The sequence below is a fragment of the Rhinoderma darwinii genome, chromosome 2, assembly GCF_050947455.1.
Source record: "Rhinoderma darwinii isolate aRhiDar2 chromosome 2, aRhiDar2.hap1, whole genome shotgun sequence".
NCBI lineage: Eukaryota > Metazoa > Chordata > Amphibia > Anura > Rhinodermatidae > Rhinoderma > Rhinoderma darwinii.
In genome coordinates, this window is record NC_134688.1 from 262,185,441 (window position 1) to 262,207,107 (window position 21,667).

General features: G+C 40.9%; 1 protein-coding gene across 3 annotated transcripts in view; it reads right to left on the reverse strand.

The window, feature by feature from the left end:
- Window positions 1-21,262, reverse strand: part of RUNX3 (RUNX family transcription factor 3) — a 38,442-nt gene extending 17,180 nt beyond the window's left edge. For all 3 annotated transcript variants that reach the window (XM_075850516.1, XM_075850517.1, XM_075850515.1), the window contains exons 1-3: window positions 21,005-21,262; window positions 16,293-16,449; window positions 3,079-3,183 (exon numbers count right to left, since the gene is read on the reverse strand). In XM_075850516.1, the coding sequence (XP_075706631.1) occupies window positions 3,079-3,183; window positions 16,293-16,449; window positions 21,005-21,262 (520 nt within the window). The remainder of the gene's footprint in view (window positions 1-3,078; window positions 3,184-16,292; window positions 16,450-21,004) is intronic.
- Between the last annotated feature and the right edge of the window lie 405 nt (window positions 21,263-21,667).

The following is a 21,667-nucleotide window of genomic DNA, read 5'->3' on the forward strand; positions in this document are numbered from 1 at the left end:
TACCTATTATTTTCATTAATTTGGCAAAAATAGATCTCTAACCTGGCAAACAATTCACCAATGCGTCCTAATGGCTGGATAATATCAAACTTTAGAGCTTGCATAAAGCTCTGCTATAAATTAATACATATAGATGAATTGAAGATTGACTGCTTATTACAAACACAAATAAGGAGTAACATTAACAGGAAATGCATATTTTTTTCTCTTTTCCTGTGTCAACACTTCACATTGAAATGTGCAAACTTATTTTCATGTTTTGTACTACAAATTTCAATGCAAGTGTGAAAGTTTGTCAGGCGTCTGTGATGATAAGTTTTCTTAAATTTAAAAAATCCTTGCTTATTGCAAAACACATAAAAAAATTACATGAAGCAAAAGCTCAATTGTTTATAGCACCTACAGCAAGAATTATAACTGCTCACAGTTTTCTCAGATGTGTGATCCGGGACTAACGGCCAGGAACAGTGATCGTGTGGTTCCTGGCCGTTTAACCCCTTAAATGCAGTGGTCAATCGTGACCTCACGTGATGCGATCGCAGGGTGCCGAAGGTTGTCATGGCAGCCCAGGGGCCTAATGAAGGCCCCCAGGTCTGTCTTCACTCTGCACAAGCCTGTAAAAATGACAATATAATGGAATACAATAGTATTGCAGTATATTGTACCAATACACTGCTTGTTGGCGCTATAGTATAGGCGGCTGGTGCCTACACTGTGGCCAGCCGCCTATACAATAGCGGCAACAAGCAGTATCCCAGTACGACTACCTGCCTGATGAAGGTCTATTCTAGACCAAAACGTGGCACATATATCACTGGGATAAAAAAAAAAATAATAACACTTTACTCCAATTGGTGTGCTGTGTAATCTTCTACAGAGCCTTATACTATTACATATGTGTCAAGTGGAGAGCAACCTTTATATTAGTGTTTTTACACAATATCCAGTCTTATATTGTCATTTTCAGGATGTTAATATTTTATCAATAGGTCAAATCAATGCCAGTATGTAGTTCTGTGTCTGATGTATTTAGCAGATATATCATTTCTGTGTCTGATGTATGATTTAAAGGCAACAGCGTGGTCCTGGCTTTGAATCCAATGTTCTCCCTGTGTTTGCAGGGGTTTCCTCCAAATACTTTGGTTTCCTCCAAAAATAAACTGATAGGTTAATTGGAGTCCAATGAAATTGTCTCTATTCTATATGGAGGTCTGAGGTTGGGAATTTAGATTGTATGCTCTATTGGGGACCGGGACTTATGTGGATGATGACAATCTGTTGGCGCTATATAAGCAACAGGAAATAAACAAAGTTTTTTCTAAAAAAATTGTAAATCCTGGGAATAATATAATCAATCAAGTTGGGAATCCCCATAACAACATTCAGCATATATATTGTATGATCATCAATTCACCCTAAATGGCCTTCATTTTAGTATGCAGAAGCTATAACTACCCATTGTACAAACACATATTTGGGACTATACTAGTGCATGGTTATACAACAGTCCTCTAGCGGAGACAGAAAATACATATATAGTCCCAGGTTTTTTCTGGTGAACTTGGACAACTACTAGGTACGGCAAGCCAGGTTATATAGTTCCCTGGATTCTAGAACACTAAACGAGATAACTTCAAACTACACCCAAAACAATGTCTTACAGTGCAACAAAAATGTGAATTATTATAAGTAGAGATTTTGCATACAGTTTTGCAAGCTGAACAGTAGTGATTTTCTTTTCCTAGGAAACCACACTGTGACCACAGGCTGCCAGCCTGCTGTTTCATGTTATGTTCTCATTAAAATAAAACCAGGACAGATTTCTGATTATTTTTATGTAGGCTTGCTTTCACATTTTTGCAGCGTCATCCCCGCCCCCCCTTCTTTCGACTGTCTAACGTCTGCATATTTCTCTCTGTATCTCTATTATATAAAAGTAAGAATGTACCTGAGACCAAAGTAAACCTTAAATATATAAAAAGTTTTAATACATATGAAATAAGAAAAACAAAAGTGACATTACTTCTGCTCTATGCTACAAAAGCTTGATCAATGCTATGCAAATGGCTCTCCTCCAAAAGCAATAAATTCACTTATAGTAGCACTGCCCCAAACTCTGGAGTTCTCGGTAGTCAAGGTAGTTTATAAATGTAGCTTCATTGGGACAACACGTTCCGATATCTACAGCGATTTCTTCATCAGGTCCTTCGTATGGACTACTGTAAGTACGTTTTTTTTACTTATATTATTAGATTTTTACACCGGATTCATAAGATTACACGGGCAAGCAACAGCAACTCCAAAAATTTACTTCACGTTATTGATCGAGTTGTGCTCGTATTTGCACCACTTCATATGGTGAGTGTAAAATTGATACCGCAAAAACCTCTTTTACCTGTTTATCAAGTTTCACCCTATTGGGTTTTTCTTTGTGACCCCCTTTTTTTTCTTTGCAAAATATTAATATGTCAGTATTTTAATGGGTAGCAAGTCATATTGTTTTATTAAATGCTAATACATAAAGTAGATGAATATGTTGTTTGGTTTATTTGGTTAGAAAGTAGATTTCAAGTAATTGTTTAAAAGTTCAATGTTTTGAAATGTTTCATGTGCTGAAATTCAGGGGTCCCATAGGCAAAACCCCCACCGATCAAACATTAACGGCCTATCCTAAGGGTATAAGATGGACACAGACAGCAGAGGGCTCAAGAACAGTTTCTGAGGCCTTGCTCTCAACTGCTCATGATATAATACTTTCCTCATGTCTCGCTAGAAAATCCCTCCCAGATAAGCCAATATCTCTATTGGGTTGCATTCTACTAGTAGTGGTAAGCCATAACGCTTAACCCCTTATATGCAATCTAGTATAAAGTAGAAAAAACACTGTCATTTTCCGTTTAAGATGACAGTGGACCACCTTAGCTACATAGCACAAGGGACCCCCCTTTAATAACCCAATTCATTTACATGGAAATGGATTATTGACAGCAGATAGTTCTTTGGAAATGATTGAATTTGTAGTATCTATGGGTGACAACACTGTTAACGTGCTTTGTCTAAACTTTTTTCTGGACTTACTTCTTGGCTCTCGTGGTCCATCGACAGTCACTTTAATGGCTCTGTGGTATGTGGCCACCTGCGTTGGACTTGTAAAAACCGTGATTGTCAGGGTGAAACTCTTGCCTGAGGATAAAAAGAAAAATGTCAATTTAGTCATACTATGCTACTAAACCCAATATAAACTGTACATGTATAAGACATTTCGAAACTCTAACCTATGGAAATAAGAACTCAGACACATTAGATAATGATAGTCCATGAGCATTTAAGGCCCTTTCGAACCGTCTCTTCTTAAGATGGGATGATGATTTCTTCTACTAGTACCCCTACACCCACCCAAATATTACTATAAACCTTTTTTTCTTGACTTCAGTATAAGTACTGTAATTGTGGTTGGAACTCTAGTAGACAGTAGCTGCCTTGTAATTAGTGGAAATCTTGGTCAGAATTGTACAAAAAGATAATTCCATTCCTAGAATTATGTGTGTTATCACTTCCTGTTCATGATGGGGAGACTTTGATAACTCGCAAAAGTTCAGGTAGAAAAAACGTACACAGCTTACTGGTTGCACATTAAGGTAATGTTCATTTTAGCCTCAGGCTGGTCACACGGGCAATTTTAACAATATAGTCTACATAAAATGTAACATATATAAAGTGCCTTATTATTTGTTTCCTCTTTTCTACAGCAAGTCTGCATATATATCAATATGCAAAAAAAAAAATCATAAATTCCTCAAAAGCCTAACAAAAAGGATACTTAAAGACGTTGGGCCAGAAAAGGAAAAATGTGCAACGCACGTTTAGGACAGAAACAGAGCTTGCTTGGTAGCTCACATAAATTCTGATGGCTTCCTAGTTATAGGCCCCGCCATGTAAGGTAATAAAGCTGGTGTTCTACCACCAGGACTTCCACACTTTGTTGGCAGTGCTGGTACATGGAGAATTACGAAACCCACAGAAAAATATCAGCACCCTGCTGAAGATTTTGTCTAGCGGTTAGCCATCTCAAGGTCATATTACATAACTTTATACATTACACAACTTTTCTTTGCAGTAGTTTCCCTGTAGATGTAGTGGACTGTTAGGGCACGTTCAGATGTGGCGGAATTGCTGTGGAATTCCGCTGCGGACAGACCACAGCAGACAGTTTGTCCATTGGTTTCCACACCTTTTTAGTTAACTTCGTGCAGACATTGCGGAAAACTCCGCTGCGGAACATAGGCTACGGTGCACAATTTTCAGACCGCAGCATGCACTGTCTGTTGCGGACTTGTTGCGGAATTTCCCCATTGACTTCAATGGAGATTCAAAATTACGCAATGAAATCCGCAGATGTAATATGTGTTGCGGATTTGCTGTGTGTTGCGTTGCGGATTTCTTTCAGGAACAGGATATTTAATTATTCTGATGAGGAAGAGAAAACCTCCATTTTCGCCTTCCAGGCTTATTACATGAACACAGAGCTATTACCATGGCAAGATATAGGCGAATGGATATGAAAGTGTCCACTGATTAACCTTGTAAGTAACTTTACATGTTTATGTCATGTTTTCACTAGTTGACTTGTATGTATGATGTCTGAATAGCAGCATCTGCAGTATGTAAACATTATAACAAAGATAAACATATAACGTATATAACATTATTCATAAGTACAAATCAAACTTCAATATGCACTGTCTATTGGTTTTTCAGGCACATAACCGTCCCGAATTGTGGGACACCTCCAGTGCAGGGTATAGTGAGCGCAACACACGTGATTAAAACTGGACCTATGTGTGTCAAGGTCTATACCCAGACTGGAATGTTTGAAAGAGAGCAGGGTGTGATCCGAACCTGAATCTGCAATGACAAATACGCAGCATTTTACCTAACATTTTAGCCAAATCCGCGACGGAATCCGCGACGCGGATTATGTGCGGCATTGATGCGGACAGTGTCTGCAGCAATTCCGCCACTTCTGAACATGCCCTTAGGGTATGTTCATACAGAGTTTTTTGCAGGCATTTTGCCCTGCCTGCACTTTCTTTGCTGCGTTTTTTGTGGTGTTTTTCGCTGCATTTTTTGGCCAAAGCCATTGAGCACTGCGGGAAAAAATGCAGCAAAAAATGCTTTCTTTGTCTCTCATTGATTTCAATGGGAGGTCAGAGACGGAACTGCGGGAAGAAAGAGCATGTCGCTTTTGTGTCCTGCAAGCGTTTTTTTCCACTCGTGGAAAATAAAAAGCCTCTGCCTCCCATTAAATTCAATCGGAGGCGTTTTCGGCCGTTTTTTGGCATGGTTTTCGATGCAGTTTCAGAGTCAAAAACAGCGCCGAAAAACTCAGTGTGAACTAGACCTGTGAGAAACTTTAGGATAGACATGAGGCTATTATGATCCCTTATTTTGGAGTTTTGAAATGACATCAATACACTGAAGATGAATTAGTTCAAAGACCAGACTTAGAATTATAAAGCATTCCGGTTTGGAAATTTGTTTTGGAAGCATGAAAAAACTCTAACAGGATAATTAAGTACAGAAATAAAAGCTTAATTCATAAAAGGGCAGATTTTCCATCGCCAATGTGCAGTCAGTTAAGTATAACATTCAAAAACAACAAAAAAAAAATGCATTTTAGGAAACGAAGCAAGAGGACGGAAATGTTAACGCTTCAACATCTAAACAGTAATTACAGACCCCAAAAAACGTGTACCTATACTTGTACATATGAATATAAAGATTTACAAGAATATGATTGCAAATAGTAAAAACCTACAAAGAATATGATTGCAAATAGTTAAAAACCAACATTTCAGATCATATTTACAGAGACAATCAATGATTGTTGATTTAAGTTCTATAAAACTGAGTTCATAATATAAATTGTATGACATTTTAATAAAATATTTATTACAGGACTGTAAGGCTATGTTCACACGGGGTATTTTGCCGAGTTTTTTGACGCGGAAACCGCGTCGCAAAACTCGGCAAAAACGGCCCGAGAACGCCTCCCATTGATTTCAATGGGAGGCGTCGGCATCTTTTTCCCGCGAGCAGTAAAACTGCCTCGCGGGAAAAAGAAGCGACATGCCCTATCTTCGGGCGCTTCCGCCTCTGACCTCCTTCAATGGGAGGCAGGAGAAAGCGTATTTCTCGCTGTTTTATGCCCGCGGCGCTCAATGGCCGCGGGCGAAAAACGGCGCGATAATTGCCGCGAAAATCGGCGTGCAGGGAGAGGAATATCTGCCTCAAAGTTCCAAACTGAATTTTGAGGCAGATATTCCTCCCCCAAAATACTCCGTGTGAACATAGCCTAAAGCTTATTCATCCTAAGTGATTTTTCAAGCTGCTCGTAAACCCATATATATATATATACAGGGTGGGCCATTTATATGGATACACCTAAATAAAATGGGAATGGTTGGTGATATTAACTTCCTGTTTGTGGCACATTAGTATATGTGAGGGGGGAAACTTTTCAAGCTTGGTGTTGACCATGGTGGCAATTTTGAAGTCGGCAATTTTGTATCCAACTTTAGTTTTTTCAATGGGAAGAGGGTCATGTGACACATCAAAATTATCGAGAATTTCACAAGAAAAACAATGGTGTGCTTGGTTTTAACGTTACTTTATTCTTTCATGAGTTATTTACAAGTTTCTGACCACTTACAAAATGTGTTCAAAGTGCTGCCCATTGTATTGGATTGTCAATGCAACCCTCTTCTCCCACTCTTCACACACTGATAGCAACACCGCAGAAGAAATGCTAGCACAGGCTTCCAGTATCCGTATCTTCACAGCATAGACAATTGCCTTCAGATGACCCCAAAGATAAAAGTCTAAGGGGGTCAGATCGGGAGGCATTTCTTCTGCAGTGTTTCTATCAGTGTGTGAAGAGTGGGAGAAGAGGGTTGCATTGACAATCCAACACAATGGGCAGCACTTTAAACAGATTTTATAAGTGGTCAGAAACTTGTAAATAACTCATGAAAGAGTAAAGTAACGTTAAAATCAAGCACACCATTGTTTTTCTTGTGAAATTCTTGATAAGTTTGATGTGTCACATGACCCTCTTCCCATTGAAAAAACTAAAGTTGGATACAAAATGGCAGACTTCAAAATGGCCGCCATGGTCAACACCCAGCTTGAAAACTTTCCCCCCTTCCATATACTAATGTGCCACAAACAGGAAGTTAATATCACCAATCATTCCCATTTTATTTAGGTGTATCCACCCTGTATATATATATATATATATATATATATATATATACGTATATATATATATATATATATATATATATATATGTATATATATAGTGTAATGCTTCTGCTTCACACGCTAGCTATAATTAGCACGAAGTACAAAAAAAAAACTATCTTTTCATAGAAACCTCTTCAGTGGTCTGCATCCTGTGGTTCTACAGCTGTTGTGAAACTACACGCTCATGCACGCCAATCAAAGATGCAGTTTGTCAAGACATGATAGGTCTAGTAGTTGCACAACTGGACAGTGACAAGCAAGCAACTGCGCTAAATTGATTTATCGCCACCTACAGCAGAAATCTATTGATCTTTCTACCACACTAAGCAACATTCCCTTAATACAGCTTTAGAAATAATTTTATGAAAAATATTAAATATAGTATGATCTGTATAGTACAGTATTACCAGTGGCGTAACTACCGCCGTAGCAGCAGTAGCGGCTGCTACGGGGCCCGCGGCATGAGGGGGCCCGTGTCGCCCGCCGGCACGGGTCCCCACCATGGCCGGAGGCTCCGCTAGCAGCCGCTATGGCTGCTACAGTGGGACGCCACTGAACACTACGGCAGAGCAGGGAGGTATCTCCCCGCTCTGCCATTAACTGGTTCCCGACCGCTGGCTGTATTTTTACAGCCAGCGGTCAGGGTCCTTAAAACCCGAGCCATAGACTTTCTACGGCTCGGGTTTTAACTTGCTGCCCGAGCGATCGGGCAGCTGAATGTCGGGTCTCCGGCTGTCAGTGACTGCCGGGGACCCTGAGGAGAGGATAGAAGCAGCTTTCGCTGCTTCTGTCTTCTCTGATCACTTGTACACAGCGCTGAATGCGCGCTGTGTACAGGAATAGAGACCGCAGCAGCGGCGCTGTCTCTATTCCTCCCGGTGATCATGTGACTGGTCACATGATCGCCGGGTGCCGTTAGTGGCAGACTGCTGCTGGGTCTTACTAGACCCAGCACAGCCCTATTAGTGACAATCGTCACTATGAGAGGGCTGATTTCCCCTGTAACTGGGGCTGCTGTGCAGAAACATGGTGTAAAAGAAAGAAAAAAACTAATAAAGTAAAGTGCAAAAAAAATGTAAATAATAAATACACATAAAATACCCACCCCCAAAAAAAACCCGTCCCCCCCCCGCCAATCATTGTTGTAACGCTAGCGCTGACCCAATTACCCAAATATAGACATGTAATATATTAAAATTTACGGTAGACAATGACGATCACAAATAAAAGGTCTATTTTAGGGTAAAACTATGTTATTACCAAAAAAAAAATAGCTGAAATGTAAAAAAGCTTATTTTTTTATTATTATTTTCAAACTTTATGAATAAAAATTCTAAAATATCAAAAAAGGTGCGTATAAAAACGATAAAAAATGAAACCTGCATTGTCTACGGAAAAAAACGTCGCAAAAATCACGTCGTTAGCCCAACAAATAAAAAAGTTATAGCCGTTTAACTAACACGTGCTAAAAATAGCTAAACGGTGTCTCGTCCTGAAGGCGCAAAATAGAGCAAAAGACATGTATCCCCCCCCCCTCCACAGGACATGTATCCCCCCCTCTCCACAGGACATGTATCCCCCCCCCCCTCTCCACAGGATCTCCACAGGACATGTATCCCCCCCCCTCTCCACAGGATCTCCACAGGACATGTATCCCCCCCCCCTCTCCACAGGACATGTATCCCCCCCCTCTCTCCACAGGACATGTATCCCCTCTCTCCACAGGACATGTATCCCCCCCCTCTCCACAGGACATGTATCCAGACCCCCCTCTCCACAGGACATGTATCCCCTCTCCACAGGATCTCCACAGGACATGTATCCCCTCTCCACAGGATCTCCACAGGACATGTATCCCCTCTCCACGGGACATGTATCCCCTCTCCACGGGACATGTATCCCCTCTCCACGGGACATGTATCCCCTCTCCACGGGACATGTATCCCCTCTCCACGGGACATGTATCCCCTCTCCACGGGACATGTATCCCCTCTCCACGGGACATGTATCCCCTCTCCACAGGATATACACAGGACATGTATCCCCTATCCACGGGACACGTATCCCCTCTCCACGGGACACGTATCCCCTCTCCACGGGACACGTATCCCCTCTCCACGGGACACGTATCCCCTCTCCACGGGACACGTATCCCCTCTCCACGGGACACGTATCCCCTCTCCACGGGACACGTATCCCCTCTTCACGGGACACGTATCCCCTCTCCACGGGACACGTATCCCCTCTCCGCGGGACACGTATCCCCTCTCCGCGGGACACGTATCCCCTCTCCGCGGGACACGTATCCCCTCTCCGCGGGACATGTATCCCCTCTCCACAGGACATGTATCCCCTCTCCACAGGACATGTATCCCCTCTCCACAGGATCTCCACAGGACAGGGGATACATGTGTGATCGCTGGCAGCGATAGGGAGAACGGGGGACTGAAAGTCCCCTGTAGTTCTCCATCACAAACCTCGGACTTCCGGGGTCTGTGTCGGCAGCTCCGTAGAAATGAATGGAGCGCCGGTCGTGCTTGTGCGCATGCCTGACCAGCGCTCCTTTCATTGTTATTGAGCTGCGCAGACGCCGGAAGTCAGAGGTTAGTCATGGAGAACTTCAGGGGACTTTCAGTCCCCCGTTCTCCCTATCGCTGCCAGCGATCACACATGTATCCCCTATCCTGTGGAGATCCTGTGGAGAGGGGATACATGTCCTGTGGAGAGGGGATACATGTCCCGTGGAGAGGGAATACATGTCCCGTGGAGAGGGGATACATGTCCCGTGGAGAGGGGATACATGTCCCGTGGAGAGGGGATACATGTCCCGTGGAGAGGGGATACATGTCCCGTGGAGAGGGGATACATGTCCCGTGGAGAGGGGATACATGTCCGGTGGAGAGGGAGGGGATACATGTCCTGTGGAGAGGGGATACATGTCCCGTGGAGAGGGGATACATGTCCCGTGGAGAGGGGATACATGTCCCGTGGAGAGGGGATACATGTCCCGTGGAGAGGGAGGGGATACATGTCCCATGGAGAGGGGATACATGTCCCGTGGAGAGGGGATACATGTCCCGTGGAGAGGGGATACATGTCCCGTGGAGAGGGGATACATGTCCTGTGGAGAGGGGATACATGTATTTTGTAGGACACACTGTAGGTCGCATTTTTTTGGGAGGGGGTACTCTGTATGGCGTTCCCTACAGGGGGGGGGGGAACGCTGTATGGCGTTCCCTACAGGGGGGGGTTGGCTGTATGGCGTTCCCTACAGGGGGGAGCTGTATGGCGTTCCCTACAGGGGGGGCTGTATGGCGTTCTCTACAGGGGGGCTGTATGGCGTTCCCTACAGGGGGGCTGTATGGCGTTCTCTACAGGGGGGGGCTGTATGGCGTTCTCTACAGGGGGGGGCTGTATGGCTTTCTCTACAGGGGGGGCTGTATGGCGTTCTCTGCAGGGGGGCTGTATGGCATTATCTACAGGGGGGCTGGATGGCGTTCTCTACAGGGGGGTGTATGGCGCTATCTACAGAGGGGGGGCTGTATGGCGTTATCTACAGGGGGGGCTGTAAAAAAGGCCCTATCTACAAGGCGGGGGTTGTGTGACACCCAGGGGAGGGGGGGCCCCAGTCAAAAGTTTGCTATGGGGCCCAGTCTTTCCTAGATACGCCCCTGAGTATTACATTTATATAAGGGGAAGGTGTTTGAGTTTTCCTGCCATCCAAATATAACATAAATATGTATACTATAAATGCTAAATACAATGAAGTCGATCAAAGTGACCGTCAACTGAATAGTTTGAGGAGGATCTAAAGCCAAGGATTCTTTTTTACCCAGCCGCTCCAAGGCACATGCAAAATATCAGTTACTGACAGAAATTTTGACTGGCCATTAGTTTATTTGGAGCAACTGCACATGCTTGTAGGTTCCGTAGCTATGTGTGTGATTTTCCATAAAGCGTAACTACACTAACCACTAGTGGGTGGAGCCTAACTGCTATCATGTCTTCTATACACAGCACACATAGAAGAGTAGAATACCGTTCCCCTATCTCTAACACACACACGCACGCGCATGCGCGCGCACACACACACACACACACACACACACACACACACACACACACACACACACACACACACACACATACACCCACACACACACACACACACACACACACACACACACACACACACACACACACACGTTACACAGACCAACTCTGGAATATTCAGCAAAGTTGTGCAGACAATTGATTTGAATGGGAATTGTGTAATGCTTTATTTCCCCTGTGGTGGTGCTGCAGGGTAAGTGAACACTCGTTGCCAGGCTCCCTGCAGATTACAGCTGATCACTAGGGTTCTAGCAGTGGTGATCAGCTAATTTTCGGGTGACACTTATAACAAAAAGGAACTATCAAAAGCAAATAGCCTCTGTAACTCCTTGCCGCCACAGCCATTTTTAGTTTTTTAGTTTTTTTTGTTCTTCTTTCCCCCATTTCAAAAGCCATAACTTTTGATTTTTTTTTTGTCTATAAAGTCGTGTAAGGCCTCATGCACACGACCGTAGCCTTGTGCATGGCCGTGATTTCCGGGTCGGCCGGTCACGGAGTGACAGTCGCGAGCCACCCGCAAATCGCGGGATGTGCACATGGCCGCAGCCATTATTTTCAATGAGCGGTCCTGGCTCCGGGGCCATGCACGGACCATGAAAACCATGGTCGTGTGCATGGCCCCATAGGAATGAATGGGGCCACAATTCTCCCGTGGATTTTCGGGGGAATTGCGGCCGCAAGAGCACGTTCGTGTGCATGGGACCTAAGGGCTTGTTTTTTGCATGACAAGTTGTAGTTTTTCAAGGTCGTTTTTATTGTACCATATGATGTACTGGGAAACTGGAAAAAAATCTTTGTTGGGTAGAATGGGGAAAAAAACGATTCCTCCATTGTTTTTTGGGTTTGGTTTTTCCAGCGCTCACCAAGCGGTCAAAATTACATGTTAACTTAATTTTTGGGGTCAATACTGTTAAGGCTATACAAAATGTATATATTTATTTATGTTTTACTACTTTTACAAAGAAAAAACTAATTGTTAAAAAAATAATTGTTTTGTGTCGCCTAATTCTTAGACCTATAAATTTTTTATTTTTCAGTCAATTAAGCTGTTTGAGGGCTTGTTTTTTTGCAGGATGAGAAGTCTATGGGGCCGGGTAATACACGGCCATCACTCGAATGTTTTCCGAGTGACGACTGTGTCTTCGCTCTCTCCTTCTCCTCACAGTGCGCAGTGCAAGTGAGCAAGAGGAGGAGGGTATTTTTTTGCTCCCTGTAGGAGAGGAATCCCCAATCCCCGCCCACAGCTTCGGCAACACTGTGGCCGGGGATTCTGCTCCAGGAGAAGTCCCTTCCTTCACTGTCCATGTATGGACACAGTGACGACAGGTACTTCTGAAGCGGAATCCCCGACCCTGTGGCTGTTGTTTCCGCTCATGAAGAAATCCCTGACTTCACTGTCCATATATGGACACAGTGACGTCAGGGACTTCTGAAGCAGAATCCCCGACACTGTGGCCAGTGTTTCCGCTCCAGGAGAAGTCCCTGACTTCACTGTCCATATATGAACAGTGAAGTCAGGGACTTCTCCTGGAACGGTGGCGCTATCTACAGAAAGGTAGGGGGGGTGCCATCTATGGGGGGTGCTATCTAAAAGGATAGAACTACCTACAGGGGGCTGTGTGGCATAACCTACGGGGGGCTGTGTGGCATTACCTACAGGTGGGCAATGTGGCATTACCTAGAGGGGACTGTGTGGCACTACCTAGAGGGGGCTGTGTGGCATTACCTACAAGGGGACTGTGTGGCATTACCTACAGGGGGCTTTGTGGCATTACCTAACCCGGGGGCTGTGTGGCATTACCTAGAGGGAGCTGTGTGGCACTACCTAGAGGGGGCTGTGTTGCATTACCTACAAGGGGGCTGTGTGGCATTACCTACAGGGGGCTGTGTGGCATTACCTACAGAGGGCTGTGAGGCATTACCTACAGGGGGCTGTGTGTCATTACCTACAGGGGGCTGTGTGGCGTTACCTACAGGGGGCTGTGTGGCATTACCTACAGGGGGCTGTGTGGCACTACCTACAAAGGGACTGTGGCAGTATCTACAGAGGGCAGTGTGTGGCATCATCTACAGAGGGAAGTGTGTATCAAAAAATGTACAAATGAAATTCATCTGTTTTTAAAATGGACAGGGAAAAAAACGGATGCAAAACGGGTCAAAGTCGGCCGTTAAAAACTGAAACATGGCCCGGAACAGAAACAGAATTTTATTGGCTGACACTCGGACCCTGTCGTGTGAATGGGGCCTTACTGTTTCCATGGAGCAGCAGACACAGAACTTTGTAAGGGAAGCTTTGGGTAAATTGATTCCCTTGTGGCTGGTTTATTAGTCATTCACGCCTGTGTAAATTGAGTGATTATGTAAAAGGTATATACAATGAATTCTCCTTGAGACGACCACCCAAAATTGCTGTGAAAAATGGAGAGGAGGTCCCTATTAGCCTATTTTTATAAATATTATTATTTACTATATCAATATATTATTTAGTGTCAGTATCATATAAAGAGGTTTTTATTTGACCATAGGGCTCACTGATCACCTTTAACATAGCAACTCCAAAAGTTATAGAACAATGCCCCAAGTAGTTAGTACACAGTTTACTGTCTACTGCATGCCCTGTTCAGAATCTTTCTATACTGTATGCAGAAAGACGTTTTCAGGGTGGCAGTTTCCTTTCTGTGTGTCGGGTGTATTTCCTACAAGCTGTTTTTAGTCAGGGGTCAATTATTTTCAAGAAGTGTTTAATGGCATCATGCTGACTACATGCTTTGACAGACTAGGCTCCCCAAGTTCATAGCTAAATGTAGGTCATGGCTTCTCATGGTTTGTAACGTTATCATACGTTTCAGTGTCCTATTGTCCCCATGACATGTTTCATTTCAGATTAAAGAAAAGCAAGGTGGTGTATTCTGCATTGTTTTACTGCCTATCCCAGGGGGAGATTGTGGTCTTTTAGGCCACTCAAAAGAACAAGTGTCCCGGGCTAGCAATATAGTTTTAGGCCACTTTCAGACGTGGCGGAATTGTTGTTGACTTCCGCTGTGGACAGTCCGCAGTGGAATTCTGCAGCAGACGTTTTTTTACATTTGTTTCTCTACATTTTTAGGAAATTTAGTTCAGACGTTGCGGAAAATAACTGGGCAGAAATCAGGTGGCGGTGCAGAATTTTCCCTCCGCAGCATGCACATTATGTTGCGGAGAAGCAGCGGAATTTCACTGCAGATTTCAGCCTTTTCAATGCAAAAACTGAAATCTGTGGCAAGTCCGCTGTGATATCTGCAACGTCTGAATTACCTGTCAAATATGCAAATATTGCTGCAGATTCATGGCGTAATTGCCCAGAATCTGCACCAACATTTGCAGTGGAAAAATTCTGCCACATCTGAACGTGGCCTTAGACTACAAGTCATGCTGTTGGTTTGGGACCCCTAAATGTCAAAATATGATTGCATGGGACCCCAATATAGGTGATTCTTTGTTCAGTTCACAGTTTATTTCAGATATAGTCTTAAAATCCTAACTGCAACTCTCCCCCACAGGCAGAGCATATCTAATGAATATAGATATAAGATAAAATTATTGATCTAAAGTGTATTTGTAAAATCATTGTGGACAATCTGGATCATATAGAATAAATTTTTGGGACTTTGCAGATACAAAATGAATCTCTTTCACTAACCAAGATAGTAGTGACTGCTTGCTGGGTTTATTTATTATATGTCTGCTTCAGCTGGGCCGTATACTGGTGCAGTTGTGTATACTGTATTCATATTGATGTAAAATTTCAATGCAAAATGTTAATGTTTTGCATGTTTAGAAGTGTTCCCATTTTTAGTGTCCCCATAGCTTTGTAGCACAAAATTTCAATTTTAGGCTATGTAAGCGGTGATTTTTTTGCTACATTTGATGTGATGTAAATTGCTCTGTCCATCTTGCACAATAAGGGCATGTTCAGACGTGGTGTCATTTTTCCGTTGCAAATGTTGCTGCAAATTCACTGCAATTACACAACGAATCTGCAGCAACATTTGCATATTTGTACAGGTAATTCAGATGTTGCAGATATAACTTCAGACTTGCAGCAGATTTCAGTTTTTGCATTGCAAAGGCTGAAATCCGCAGTAAAAATACGCTGCTTATCCACAACATAATGTGCATGCTGCGGTTTGAAAATGTTGCACCGCAGCCTAATTTCCGCACAGTTATTTTCCGCAACGTCTGAACTAAGTCACCTAAAAATATATAGAAACCAATTAAAAAACGTCTGCTGCAGAATTCCACAGTGGACTGTCCGCAGCGGAATTCAACAGCAATTCCGCCACGTCTGAATGTGCCCTAATGGAATAATACATGTTAAAATAAAGTTTATTACAATTTATGTTAAAGTTGAACCTTTACCTGTTTTTTGGTTAGATTAAATTAAATCGATGAACCCCAAAGTTTCGAGAAGATACTTTAAGTTAAAGTCTTTTTGTTTGTAGATATTAATGCACCAGTATACAACCATGATATCTTCTCAAATGGGTAGTTGGAGTGAAGTTTCCTCCAATTCCTTCATGTAAGTGAATTGTGCATTATTAAATACTCTTCTTCACATTATTTCTTTAATGTACAGGTCCATTCAAATTAAAGGCCACACAGACCCTATGCCCTATATATTATGAAGGATACATTGTACATAATTGTACAGAGAATATATTATGGAGTCATGAATAGAGAATGAACATACCTGCAAATAGTCCATTTCCACAAGCTGTATAAAACAATTGTATTTCGTCACAAATCAAGAACAACAGTTAAATACGGTCACATTCTGGATTGATAGAGAAATAGTTATATTTGCTATAAAAATTGTATATAGAGTAAGGCCTACCTCTTCCACTTCTACCAACAAAGCGGAGATCATTGAATCGAGCTACTTGATTCTTCATGACAGCAGAAGCATTTCTCAATTCAGCGGAATAGTTCTCATCATTCCCAGCCATCACTGTTACTACTGTCGCGTCAGGCACATCACCCAATGCCACAACCTGCAGGAAAACATGTTTAGAGACGTATGCATTCCATATACCTAGGAGTTTAGGATTTATCACAAGTGCTACTGTATGAGCAGTCAATAAAAGTGGTACCTGAAAAAAGATCTAGGCTGTCCAAATTCTCCATGTGTCATCTATGTAGCTGGATTAGTTATTTTGCATAAAAAATTATCACAGTTTATTTAACAAATTTCTTATTCTATTGAAGCAATAAATATGAAAGGGTCTATTAAAAAGACATATCTGCCACAATGGCTGCTCAGTCTTTGCTTGATACCATATGGTCTATATGCCATAGTTCAGCATCGTGTGGTATAGATCACACCGTAGGAGGATATTTATGAAATGTGAACATTTTGTCATCCAGAATGTTTTGGATTTGTTGGGTGAGGTGGCGTTTTTGGGCACCATTTATATAATCTACTCAAATGTATGCATAAAGCCATGTTCAGACGTGGCAGAATTTTTCTGCTGCAAATGCTGGTTCAGATTCGGGGCAGCGGAATTCAACAACAATTCCGCCACGCCTGAATGTGCCCTAGAACAAATAGAAAAAAAGTTTCGCCTAAACTGTGTCGCATTCTTGACATGATAATTTACTGTAGCATCAATGGATGTATATTCATGATACTATTCGTACCACAACGCAAATGCTAATATGTACAGAGATTCTAAAGCATTCCGATATATAACACATTTAATACAAGAACAGCTTTAAGGCTGGTTTCACACACATACACACACAGTGTTTTGCGACGTTTTTGTGTGTTTTTTGTTGCATTTTTTAGAGCTGCCAGATGTTACATTAAAGTCTGTAATGAAATATAAAATGCACTCCACACAACTGTGTTTTGGTTGGTGGGGTTTTTGAGGCAATTTTGTGGTCAGTGGTGTCTTTTTTCCAAACACAGCATGCTCTGACTATGACGTTTTTCAGGCATTTTTGAAGTCCTATGGGAAAAAACACCATACGCAGAACATTCTACGTTTGGAAAAAAGACACCACTGACCACAAAATTGCCTCAAAAACGGCACAAACCAAAATGTAGTGTGTAGTGTTTTTTATATTTCACTATAGGCTATAATGTAACATCTGGCCGCACTAGTAAATGCAACAAAAAACTGCATTAAAAAAGCCAAGAAAAATGCACAGACGCAGCAAAACTGGCGTTTTTTCCCCATAAGCTTCTCTATAGGACTTCAACAACGCCAGAAAAAAGCATGTACAAAATGACACCAAATGAAAAACGCCACCAAAAAACGACACTAAAAACGCCTTAAAAAAATGATGTTACATTTTAATAACGCTAGCGTTTTTAAGAAGCGTATTATTATGTGGTTTAAATTGCCCAAAAAATTCTGTTTGTGAAGGAGGCCTAAAGTTGGGTACCCACAGTGTAGATTTGCTGTAGATTTTGTTTGCATTGTGTAAGCCAATACCAGAATTGGATCCAGGAGAGCAGATCGTTCTTTATATATTTATATATTTCTTCTGTTTAGGATCCTTTCCTGGTTTTGGCTTAAAAAATTCATGCAAAATCTGGGGCAAATCTGCACTGTGGAGATTCAGTCTTAGGTTATAAAGTCACATGCGGCACATTTTGTTGCAGAAATTTCTGCGACTGAAAATCAATTCCATTCATATGAATGTGGTTGTTCCTGCCGCAGGTGTATGGATTTCTGCAGGTTCCATTCAGATGAATGAAACTCATTTTAAGAAAATTTCTGCAACAAAATCTGCTGCGTGTGACTGCACCCTAATGCATCACTTCTGACCATCTTTATTAATGATGATAAATTTGCTAGTTGAAATTCAAGGGTTTTTGATGACACTGGAATCACATAAATGAAATAAAAATTCTAACTTTCTAAAATTGTAATAATCATATAATGATCTGTCATCCAGTCCTAAAATATCTTCAGTACAATAGACAATTCTTGAAAATTCTATTTCATTTATTCTTCTTTACATAGCTTTCTTTTTTTTTATATAATAAAATATTTTTATTTTTCTTGACGGACATAGTGAATCTATATTTTTAAACTATATTTTTAAAATTTAACAAAGTTATACTGTTGTGTACTTTATTAGCTCTTTTAGGTGCTAAAAACAATGTAAGTATATATATATTTGTTTCATTTTTTAACCATTGCATAGCACTGACAATTGCATCTTGCGGTACAGACAATGCACCCACATCGGTCTAAATCTATTATTTGCGCTATTTTGTTTGTCTTTTTCTCATTTAGATTTTGCCTATTGCTAGTTAATTCATTTCTGTTTTTGTTCTGTTTATATATCCTCCGTAGTGTTCATATTTTACCATACATAGTGCCAACTAATTTATAGCATCAATTCCATACATTTATTGCCTATTTTAGAAATATGGCTTTAAACATCATAATTAATATACACCACTGCAATATAAAAGACAATTAAATGTATACTATGGCTATACATTAGTTATATTTTACAGAATTAATACATCTAATAAGTGTTAAAATAATAAGGAACACTTGCTACATTTTAATCTTGTTTGTCATAGTTCAATTTGACTATGAAGAATATAAATATTACTAACATTATACCTTTATTAAAATAATTGATATCATTATATGGAATATCACAAATAATATATTGAGTGCATTTGAATAATTAATAGAAATGAATATAAAATAATAAGTCTGCAAATATGCGGCTGATATGGAAATTCTAAATCATGCATAATTATTATCTCTTTTTTATGTACTATACAAATACGTATATACATAGACTTTATAGTTTAAAATTTAATACTTAAGAATTCTAAAATGACAGTCAAACGCGTCTTCTACTGTTTCTGAGACTCGCTTTACGGTTACATTTCTTTGAAGTGGAACAAACTTTGTGAAACCTCAAAACTTTTTATTTATTACTATGTTAACTTGGTGATTGTACTTTACAGAACTTTTCCTTAGATGTGTGTTCTATCTCTTCTCTTTAATCTCAGACCACAGATATCGCATGTTCTTGAACGTGTTAAGCAGCAGCCCACTGATTTCCCATCATCAGATACAAGATTTCACACAAAACCTGCCTTTTTATAATATTTTTTTTAATTCAATGTTGAAATTGCAAAAGCAAAGTATGGTCTGATAAAAGATTTATATTATATTATTTACAGTTTTATATAATACATTTATGTGAATGAGAAGTAATTAGAGCTTTATATATATGTTTCAGATCAAACCTTAGAATAAAATGTTGCAATCTGGTGTCAAATTTAACACCAATGAAACGGATTGAATTCCGCAATAATGATAACATATAGGATTATGGGTTATTATAGAAGCACAGGTGGATACTATGGTGTAGAGGTGCATAGATGTTACAGAATGTTATGGTTAATGTAGGTTTTTCGGTTCTTGATCGTTACACTTGATAATCTTCAGAAGAGATGGAGGAGTGACAATGAGGTCGAGACTGGTTTGTGAAGTGGTGTACCGATCATACCAAATCATACACTTTAACCATTCCTGACGCAGTACATTTGGTTTAGCAATACCTACATAATCAACCATAAAGCAGAAAATGACTATGTCAATTTTCAATAATCCATTCTAAGATTTTTAAATTGTGATGTTCTCCTTTATGAGATTCTCTTTTATCTGAGTGCAAATTGGATCTCATCAGAACGCTGATGATAATTTAGTAAACAGCATAGCAATTCAATTATGTACATTGTATTTTAGATCACAACAAGGTTGCACATATGCAGCAGAGCTGTGTTTGTCTTGTATTTTCTGTGGTTTGAAATAAGACTGATGGTACCTACTGCATCATTTTAACTCATGTAGCCATATAGTTAAAATATACAATGTGCTTACTAGAATATAAAGCGCTATACACTTAGTAGATAGGGAATATCAAATTTAGACTCTTAGACTGGATTTCACAGACAGCGTTTTGCTGTGTTTTTGTGTGTTTTTTTGTGGTGTTTTAATAACGCTTTTTAGTGCGGCCAGATGTTACATTAAAGTCTTTAGTCAAATATATTTCAGGCATTTGTCCCATAGCTGTCTATAGAACGTAAAATGCCAGGACTAAAGAATGTACAAAATGACACCATATGAAAAACGCCACCAAAAATGCCACTAAAAACACCTTAAAAAATGCATGTTACATATTAATAACCCTAGCATTTTTAAAAGCTTTTTTTTATTTTTTAAACAATTTAAATTGGCAGAAAAAAAATTGTGTGTGTGAATGAGGCCTTATGGTATTTTCACACGTAGCAGATTTGTTGCAGAATTTTCTGCAACTGAAAATTAGCTCCATGCACGTGAATAGGGTTATTTCTGCAGCTTGTGCAGGGACTTCTGCAAGCACTAACCAGATAAATGGGACAGTCGAAGAAATTTCTGCAACAAATCAGTCTTGTGTGATTATACCCTAGTATTGTCACAAAATAAAGGTGCAATAACAGGTGCAATACTTACTAAGCAATCAATGTATCAAAATATATACAGTATAAATATAAAAACCCATACTTCACCCCTCTACATTTACCTTGAATGCTACTGGAAGGGTCTTGTTGCATCTCCAATGTGAAGGCAGGACAGAGCAAAGGAAATTGGGACTGTCAGTCCGGACCAGTTCTCCAGCGTGATCTGCAAGGACATCCACTACTGTTCGTATCTCCGTTCTTATACGTCCTGGGCCAGAAGAGGTGATGGCTCCATTGCTGTCTCCCATTTTACCGCAGGAGAAGGTAGTCGATGGTGGAGTAAAGCGCCGGCTGGTGCTCGGGTCTACTGGAATACGCATTACAACAACAAGAGTTAAAAAGTGCCAGCCACTTGGTCTAAACTACAAGTTTAGTCTTTCTTTCACAGTATACAAGACTAGGCACTAAATTCTCATTTAAGATTGGTTATCACTAATCTTTTCTGAAAAGAATAAAAGAGTCCACAGATCAGTAGCTCAGGAAGTGACTGTCTGATCTGAAATCTGCAGGGGTGGTGGAGAAGGGGTGTTGCATGTGAAGAAACTCTGCGCCCAACCTTGTCTTCTCAAGTTTCTGCACCCTCCTTAAAGCACCAAAACCACAAAAAAAATGTTACGAAGTCTATAGCTATAAGAGTGATCCAAGTAGCACTGCTTAGAAACAACACTTCACAAGCAACGAGTTGTGTAAATTACAGCCGGTTCTCCTGCAATAGTCCCTTGTGA